The sequence below is a fragment of the Notolabrus celidotus genome, chromosome 21 (assembly GCF_009762535.1).
Source record: "Notolabrus celidotus isolate fNotCel1 chromosome 21, fNotCel1.pri, whole genome shotgun sequence".
NCBI lineage: Eukaryota > Metazoa > Chordata > Actinopteri > Labriformes > Labridae > Notolabrus > Notolabrus celidotus.
Genome location: NC_048292.1, coordinates 28515907 through 28525319, shown reverse-complemented (window position 1 = coordinate 28525319; position 9413 = coordinate 28515907). Strand labels below are relative to the sequence as shown.

General features: G+C 39.9%; 1 protein-coding gene across 9 annotated transcripts in view; it reads right to left on the bottom strand.

Annotated features, from left to right (window-relative positions):
• Positions 1 to 2: 2 nt before the first annotated feature.
• Positions 3 to 9413, bottom strand: part of lrmp (lymphoid-restricted membrane protein) — a 52500-nt gene continuing 43089 nt past the window's right edge. For 5 of the 9 annotated variants that reach the window (XM_034673682.1, XM_034673683.1, XM_034673684.1 and 2 more), the window contains exons 30-39: positions 8720 to 8860; positions 7068 to 7202; positions 6462 to 6609; positions 5867 to 5910; positions 5677 to 5745; positions 4639 to 4697; positions 4401 to 4499; positions 3271 to 3399; positions 1855 to 2009; positions 3 to 1027 (exon numbers count right to left, since the gene is read on the bottom strand). In XM_034673682.1, the coding sequence (XP_034529573.1) occupies positions 885 to 1027; positions 1855 to 2009; positions 3271 to 3399; positions 4401 to 4499; positions 4639 to 4697; positions 5677 to 5745; positions 5867 to 5910; positions 6462 to 6609; positions 7068 to 7202; positions 8720 to 8860 (1122 nt within the window). In that variant the 3' untranslated portion in view covers positions 3 to 884. The remainder of the gene's footprint in view (positions 1028 to 1854; positions 2010 to 3270; positions 3400 to 4400; positions 4500 to 4638; positions 4698 to 5676; positions 5746 to 5866; positions 5911 to 6461; positions 6610 to 7067; positions 7203 to 8719; positions 8861 to 9413) is intronic. The other 4 variants (XM_034673688.1, XM_034673690.1, XM_034673691.1 and 1 more) reach the window with 2 other exon arrangements.

Sequence of the window (9413 nt, the reverse complement as noted above, 5' to 3'; positions counted from 1 at the left end):
ACTTCTATTGTACAATAGGCTACTTTATTTGTGCAAAGTTCCACACATCTTTGGAACATGTTTAAAGTTAAAAAGAGTGACAACCACAGCAAGAACATAGAGAGGGAAATAAAAAAAGCTTTGGTGTTAAGACTAAAAACCAAGTCCGATTATAACTTAACAAAAATAAACAGATATTCACATCTCCCCACTCAGAACTAACAAACCCATAAATAGAAGACTTCAAAAGTTTAAAAACACATACAATGAAAGTTTTATTACCAGTGTTTATAGATTTGAAAGATATAAAACGTCCTCTACAATACACGAGGAAACCACTGGAAAGTTCAATTAAAAGGCTGGCTGTCTCTTTCAAGTGCATGAAATGTGTATAAAAAGCCATGTGGCACATCGGAGCCATCGTCCATGATGCTTGTCAATGGAAAACTGCACAGTGGCCCATGGTACGACTCAGTGGATCAGTGCCATCAATCTAATTAAGTTTGAACATGATTGGTCAATATGGTGCTAGCTCTGAAGACTGATCAAGCCTGATCTGATAAGTGCTGTTGACTCCAGGTAGGCAGTTACCATTAAGCAGTGATAGCTCACCACCTGTAACTGCTTGTTGTCTTTAAACATAGACACACCCATACACGCCAAACACACTAACTCATTTTACAAACGTGATGTGATGCATAAAATCCTCCAAAGGGTTAACTATCCCCTGAGGCCTGTGCTGTCACTGCGAGTCCTGTTTGAGGAATCTTCAGGCACCAGTGGACCTTCTACAGCCTCTGCTTAGGACTGGTACACTACTTTCTTCTTCACCAACCCAAGTGTAGCAGTAACCTCCATAAAGGGATGACGGCCAGTTAGACCGTCCACCCCACAAGTCTCAGGGGCTAGACAGGGGGCTGTCCGTTGTGTCGGAGCCCTGCGTAAGGCCACAGCAGCTGCTGGATCGTCATCCATGAGTCCCCGGTCCCCACAGGGGCCGCGTCTACTGCAGGCTGCATCACCAGGCTGGCAAGCAGAGCCAAGAGACCTGCAGGGCAACAATGACATTTTAACAGCATTGTGGGGATGACTAATAAGAGATGATTTTACATTGAAACAGTGCAAGGAGTTGTTTCTCAGGGGATCAAACTTGAAACACAGCCTGAGATTCATGAATGGTTTCAAAACCAATTCATATTAACAATGATCAAACTCCATTTTTAAAATAGTGAGATCCTATATATGACAAACTCTGACTGCATAGAAACCTGGAAAGTGTTAGCCTATTAGTAAAGGCTATAATAAACAGAGTTTTTCATCATGGCAGATGGCTAGCTAAGATAAGTCTGGTCCTGCTGGAGGTTTCTGCCTGTTAAAGGAAGTTTGTCTCTGCCGCTATAACTTGCTAAAAGCTTCAAAGTGCTCTGCTCATGGTGGATTAAGATGAGATAAGATCTAGTACTAGTATCTAGTCAGTAAGAGGGGACTGAGTCTTACCCTGTCTTGGTGTTGGGACTCAAACAATCAATTAATCTTCATTTGTGTAGCGCCAAATCACAACAAATGTTATCTCAAGATGCTTTTACAAACAGAGCAGGTCTAGACCACTCTATGTTAAATTATGAACAGAGACCCAACACCAGGACAGGATAAGACTCAGTCCCCTCTTACTAACTAGATACTAGGACTAGATCTTATCTCATCTGAATCCACCATGAGCATTGCACTTCACAGTTTTTAGCTAGTTACAGCAGCGAGGAAGAACTTCCTTTAACAGGCAGAAACCTCCAGCAGAACCAGACTCATGTTAGACAGCCATCAGACATCTATTTTCTTCACTCTGGATCATTACTGCAAAGACAAAACAAGTGTTACCTGCTAGCACCACCACCATGGCCAACCAAAGCCAGAGCCCCCTGCCACTTCTGGCTACTGCTGCTGCTGCGGCAGCCCTTGAGGAGGTCAGGCTATGGGACAGAGACTGCACCATTCCTGGTTCTGTAGATGTAGGGCTGGAGGAAGGGCTTGGACTGGGGATGGGCAACAAAAGACAAGAAAATGTTACCACAAGGCTAAAACAATACGGGCAAGAATGGGAAACTGCTCAAAATGAGGCTGAGAGTAGAGAAGTTACCACAAATGACACACAGGAATGTGAATATGTGGTCACACATGACTTGGGGAATACTGTAGGTCATTTGTGGTAACTCATACAATGGATGGCAGGCTGTGATTTTGGCTGAAGCTTGGTGCAATGGGAAGTTGACTTCAATGAATCACACTTTATCACCACTTTCAGAGAAGCATCCACATCATGTTCACCAGCGGAATGAGAAAGCTGTCAGCAGCACAGGAAATAGCAGCTGGCATGGAGGCATGATTTGTCTTTTGCCCGGTCAAGCGAATGCAGCATACATTTTCAGCCTGGAATTGTTTAACAGCAGGAGTGCTGTTCAAAATCACTCCACAGTCAATATGAGAGTCAGTGTGACGTACGCTGCGTCTCATAGGCACTCCTGGCTGAAAAACGCAGGCCTCTCTCATGCATTTATTGTTTTTTTTTAAAGACAGAGATAGAATCCGAAAGCACTTTCCACTTTGGACTCTCCTCCCTGCACACTTACAGCATTACAAACAGCTCATCCTGACTCCTGAGCAATGCAGAGGGAGGGAAAGAACAAAGGACAGTTGAGAACAACTCATGATCCGCTCGCACAAAATACTCAGTTGTCCCATGAAAGTAGATGAAATGGTCCAAGTGTAGTAGTTTGCACATGACACTGAGTGGCCTTGCATGTTAGTGACAGAAGAGTTAGCCATGTAAAGATTTGCTAGGTATCAGTTCCATGATTTGTTAGCCTCACACCGAAAATTTTAATCTGAGATCCATGCATGAAACGAAATCAGAAGGCGTCTGAAATCACATGTCAGGCTGACAAACACTGATCTCAAGACATAAGAAGTTAAAAGACATGGTTTCTTTAGAAGCTTATGATTAAAATGCTCTGTTAACAAAGCCGCTTTAACCCCCTGGAGCAAAGAAGAAGCTAGTCCAGCACAGACCCATACAATGAAAGAGTTGCATCACTTAGGAGGTTCCATTGAATCAAACTTTTTGCACAATGAAAGTCAAAAAGTGACAAAAGTTTAAGAGCACAGATTGAGTCTGCAGCCACTGGAACCTCAGTACAGCCAAATGATGAACTCTTCCACCATTCAGCCAGCCTCCTAGCTTAGCTGGCGGAGAGTGATGCTGCAGTAGGCTAGTGGTGGGTATTTGGTTGGACTAACGTCTTGAGGGGCAGAATGAAGGAGGTGAGTTTGTTGCCCAGCTCACTGAGACTGGACCTCCTCCTCTCTGCCACCGGCTCCTCCTTCTGCTCTTCCTCTGACTGGTTGTCGGTGTTGTCGCAGGCCGTCCTGTTGGCACGCGTGGGTCAGGCATTCACAAACACACTGTTCAGTTGCACATTCAAATACAAGCGTGGCTTTGTAGCCACACTGATTCTGTATGTGCACATGCAAACATGCACATTTCATGCATATGCAGGCAGAGTATTCACTGATTGACTGTGACCTGCGTGTCTCAGACACAGATATTCTCTTTAACTTGAAACAAACGTGTTAGAACTTAATACAGTAAGAATAAAAATGCATTCCCCATGATGCAAATGACATGCTTCAGTATTCTATGATCCCACAAAGCAATTTCACAACTTTCAAATGTTTGGGCATCATTAGAAGAGCTTCATTTGAATTATCCAAATGCATTTGTTTTGCATGTATGGTTCAAAACGGATAATTCTTTTATCACCCAAACATTTGAGAGTTTTAATAGTCCAAAATAAAAAATCCACACTCTCTTGCTGTTACAAAATATAGAAGTGCGCGAGATTTGGAAAGTGCCTAAACAAGATGTTGTCTTCGAGTCGACACTTCCCCATGCCAGGAGGGACCAGATGCAGGAAAGATGGCTGCCTTGTTGGTTGATGTGACCACCACGAACAGACTGTGTTGAGGTTTTTTGCAGGACTAGTCAGTTGAATTAAAAATGGTAGCAAGTTTTCACTAATAGCAATCCTATTATTTAAAACAGTGACAAATAATCTAACACTGTTTTTCATTTATCTGACACTCTTAGGAAATTATAGAATCATATTTTGATTCTGTTTTTTTCTTGGTTGGTACATACTAAGGAACACTTTGCACTTCAAATGTCAAATCATATCTACATACAAACATTGCTCATGGGTTTGGAGTAATGCTGACTTGAATTTGACCCAAATTTTCTCTGTTGTTACCTCAGCCGTTGTGATGTCATATCATTTGTGCCTCAGCAGCCATCTTTATGTATCTGGCTCAACTGTCAAAAGGACTCGTGGCAGGCAGCTTGGTTAGCTTATCTCCTTGGCATGTCTTACCCCTTCATCATGAGAGAAGGCTCTTCAGTGTCAACCCAGGCCGCAGAGCTAACATAGCGTTTTAGCGGTGGGCGCGCCGAGTTCTTCCCTGCCACATTCCTGGAAACCATTGTTAGCATAACAACAAGAAACCCCTCACTTCATGGCACAGCGAGCCTCTTCACACACTCTACGCATCTTGTTTCACTGCCCTCAACATATTACAGGCATATTTCACACAACACATACAGATACTCACCATGGGGATCTCCTGGTCAGTCTCTCTGCTTCAGCCTCTGAGCCCTCTTGAGCTTTTGACTGTGGTGGGAAAATCAAACAAATCTCATGATCACAGAAACATAATGTATAAAAAGTGATCTATATTCCATCATCATTAAGTATTTGTAACTTCACAGGACGCATTCTTTACCAGAGCAGTTCTGACAGTCCTCACCCTGTCCTCTTCATGTATTTAAGCTTACTGTGATATGATCTGTTAGTCAAGCTTTAAAATTTGCTGCATGCATCTTACTCTGCAAGCACACAAATCTGAAGACTGGTGCATTTCCATATTTCTTTTTGAATACAAATATATTTATATATTTTGCACATTTTTGCACACAAAGCTTTCAACAACTTGAACTCTTGAAACAAGATTACATCCTGGGAGAGTGTAAGTTGGACTTTTCTGATTTAACCATAGACTGTATAAATAATGGACAACACATCTGTCACCCATCTGTTCCTGAGTGCTGTTTTGAAGCCAATCGCTGGCGGGAGTGATATTGGAAATGCTGAACTCCACCAAACTTCTGTTGAGCTAGTGTGCTGTAAAGAGGCGGGCTTTGAGCCGCTTAGCCAACAGCTTGTTCCCGCCTGTCAATCAAGTCCTTAAATGGGAAAAACTCATTATCTTAATATCATCTGAACTGTCGTGTCAGAAAAATTTCAAAGTACAGTGTGTGCCATTTGAGAAATTAGCTACATAGACCCAAACGTTTTTTTAACCAGGCTGTAAACATGTTTATTTCTGCTGTAAAGATCATCTTCTTTGAATGGGTGTGTATGTGGTTTCTGGTGTTTCTGCAGCCAGCCTCAAGTGGCCACTCAATGAACTACAGTTTATAACACTTCTGCATGGGCTTCATATTTTGAGACCGGAGGTTGGGTTAGATTTAACACAGTAAAGAGATCATTCACTGACTATATAAAACATAGTGCATGCTGTATGTTGTTATCAGATCTTTTTTTGTTGGCAAATAAGCAGCTAGCATGATGATGCCAGCATCGTCCTCACCATGTCAAAGTGCATGTTGCCTCCACCAGAGCGGGGGATTGCTGCTATGCTGACTCGCCGGGCTGATGACTGTTGATGAAGAAAAAAGAAGACACATTTCTAAATGACTTCCAAACACACATGAATATCACTGTACAGCTCTGGGTGTAGAGAGTGAGATAGCACAGAATGTAAGCTAGCCACAGCTAACCTTGTAGTACTGAGATGTTGGCTGCTTCTTGACACGGAAGTCTTCTGTAAGATGGAAAAAGGAAAGCTCAGCACATTTGGTTTGTCTTTGCACACACTAAGTATAGAGTTTCACACATTCATGTATACCCTGGTGGTATAAAAACACATGCAAAATATTTATTGAGCCATCTTTGGTGTTCAAAACTAACCCCATCAGCAGGACATTTTGAATCCGCATGTTATTATGCATCAATTGATTTATTGTTATTGAAAATGTTGCTGAACCTCCCAAACCATAGAGTTCAACAGTCTAGTAGGGCTGTCAAAATTACTCCAAAACGACATTTGAATATTCGCTCAAAAAAAAAAAAACCCATAGGTTCGAACCATTCAAATATCTATATCTGCACATTATGTAAATAACAGGTGGACAAACTAATACAAGGAGACATAACTACTTGTATAGGTATTCTCTATTATACAGCAGGTCCTCTTGTTAAATTCAAGATATGAAAAGTTCAAACAAGTCTTATATCTCGCTGATTATGAAAGCCTACAAATCTAATGCCCCTCAATGACATGTGATATGTGTTTCTTTGCAGAACGCTCCTTACCTCCGACAGACGAGGATCCAAATGACCTCTCATTCTGCATTAGCGTCTCTCTCAGCTCAAGCAGCTCGGCGTGCTCCTTGGTGTACACCCTCCTCAAGTTCTCCACATGCTGGATCATTACCTCCACAGCCTTTCCAATACGACTTTCCTGAGACACAATTACAAAACACTCTTTTCAGAATAAAGGTTGCAATAAAATGCAGTCTTTTGAGTCTTATACTTCTATCATGATTGCAACAGTAAAAATTGGGGGTAATAATAATAACAACCGTAGCTCTCCATCCATGATGGCAGTTCGAGTATTTCAAGCTGTACAGAGTTTGAGTCAAAATAAACATTTCTCTTACAGGATGTCTTTAAATTATGCATCTGCTGCACTAGAATATTTAGATGACTAATTAAGATCCATTCGCAATCCAATAGAGAAGGTGGCAGAGCACTGCATTCAAATGTTGTGTAACAATGAATATGGCTTGTTTAAGATGTTACATCAGTCTAGGCAATTATTTGTGTCACCATTTGCATATTTCGAATGTGCCAATATTGTGCTTCCCTTGTAAAAACAAATGTTGATATCACAATCCTACCACACACGCATAATCTGACCTGGTGAATCGCTCCAAGCATCTCGGAGCGACTAGACACCCTGTTCATGGACTGGATGAGGATATCCAGGTTCTTCTGGAGCCTCTGGATGATCTCCATGGACTGATTGTCATCCTCACACAGAGGAGTCAGAGCCTGGGGGCAGAGTAAGGAAAGGTGAAAAATGTAAGGACCAAGAGAACAAAATGTAGACTTTGCAAGTCAATGATTATTTTACAGATGACATTCCTTTCAGTAAGGCATACATATTCCTTAGTTCAGTCAATCTTGTAGAAGTGTGTTTTTATTGTGTTGGTTATTGATCATGATTCTTTCCTTCTATGTTTATGACTTCATTTTGGAAATGGGCACATGGGTGTGATTAACCTTTTATGTACCTGTTCAGTTGTGTGGAGGGAGGCAGACAAAGAGTGAGTGGGATCAGACATTGACGATAAGCACCCACATTAAAAGATGGAAAAAATAAAATTAAAATAAAAACAGATGTATGGATAGGCAAATAATTAATAATAATTGTTTCTTCCTTATAATCTTATACATCTTTTTTAATTTACAATTATTTTTAGAAACAATCACAAGATATGCACTAAGCTTCAGACCACAACACACACATTTAAATTTTTCATTTTTTATGTTTACATGTATATATGTATTTATACTTACATATTATGTATAATAATAAGCAATGCAAGAGGAAAATAATATATATTTATATATAAATTGTATTTTATTTATTTATTATCAACCCCTGGAAATCAATGTCAATGTAAACTGTCATTCAGCCTTATCTGTTTAATTATCATTGTTAGTATTATGTATTTATTTATTTGTATTATTTTACTCTTTCGTTACTTATTATGTATAGGTTATTCATGCTCTATTATGTTTAAACGTTAATTGTTGTTGCCGTTGTTTTTTTGTTTTTTATCATTCTTTTCTATTATTGTTATTATTATCATTATTTTATTTTATTTCCTTTTTTTGTATTACTTGTTTGTCTTTCCATTCTTATGTTGTTCTTATTTGCGCCTGGTTTATCTGTCATTCTGTCTACCTATCACTTGGTCACCCCCTTTTCGTAAAGGAATTCCTTGTACAAGAGAAAAGAGAAAAAGTGAGCGTTTGTATATTTTCTGTTGACCTTCATCGATTATTCAGATCTTTTTAGTATTGAATTATTTTGAGTCTTTTGTTAATAAACAGAAAAACGTTTACAGACTTTGATACTGTGAAACTCACTCAGTCTCAGTGGCACTTTTTCCAATTTTAGCCTCTTCAATTCTTAATGATGTTGTGCAATCATACACATTTTTATACCAATTTTGTACAAAGGCTGAAGAACAAGATGCACATTCTTTCCTCTACTATTCTACTTGTGATGCGTTCAAATTCATGCAGTTGTCAGCCTATTTATATGTGAAAAAGCACTGTTGGCATCAATCCATCTCTGAACTACACTCAGGGACATTATATCCATCTTCCTTTGCTTTGCAGTTACTTTAACCCTGAAGCTATGGATGTGTTGTGTGTGGTAGAAAAGGAAAACAAATATTTTCACATGGAGTTGAATATTTAAAAAAAAAAATGCTAATTTGTAAAGATGATTACAAATGCATCTACATAAAGCTAGAATATGAAGCAGAAATAATGACCTGCAGTAAACCCTGGCAGCTGGACACTTCTCTGCGCACATTCTCCTCAGCCAGGTCACGTGACCTCTCCTCCAGTCGGAGTCTCTTCTCCAGGGTAAACATATCACACTTGAAGCCCAACGCCAGGCGCTGGAACTCTGTCTGAAAAGATAAAAACACACTTTGTTTACATTTAAAGCTACTGTGAGGAGTTTTAATCTGGTAATGAAACAGAGCTGTGTTAATACTGATGCTTCTATATAAGCTGCAGAGGCAAACAAGATCATGAGGTAGAAGATCAACTATTCTTACTGTTTACCGCTCATTTTAATGCATGTACAGCTGCCACAAGGTTGGTGTCAAGGGAAGAGATTTACAAACCAGAAGTCCATTTGTTTAGAATTTCCATGTTAAAGATACACAGAAAGAGATCAGTTTAAGGAAGGAGGAAGCAGGATGGAAAGTTTGTTTTTCAGAAAACTTTGCTTTCTCAGAAACAGAAGATTTGTGATAAGATGTTTTACTATCTCCTCAGGATTCACTAAAAAGACAACCCCTTGAGTTTCTAATGGTAGCTTTCAAGATGATGGTACTTGTAGCTTGAAACATCCTGTATGTTGTATTATATGGTGCAAACAAAGTTGCCATATACTTCCTTTTTTCATTTAGAGCTTAACCTGAACGATAGCTTTTTCAGACTAGCTGAGCATGTACA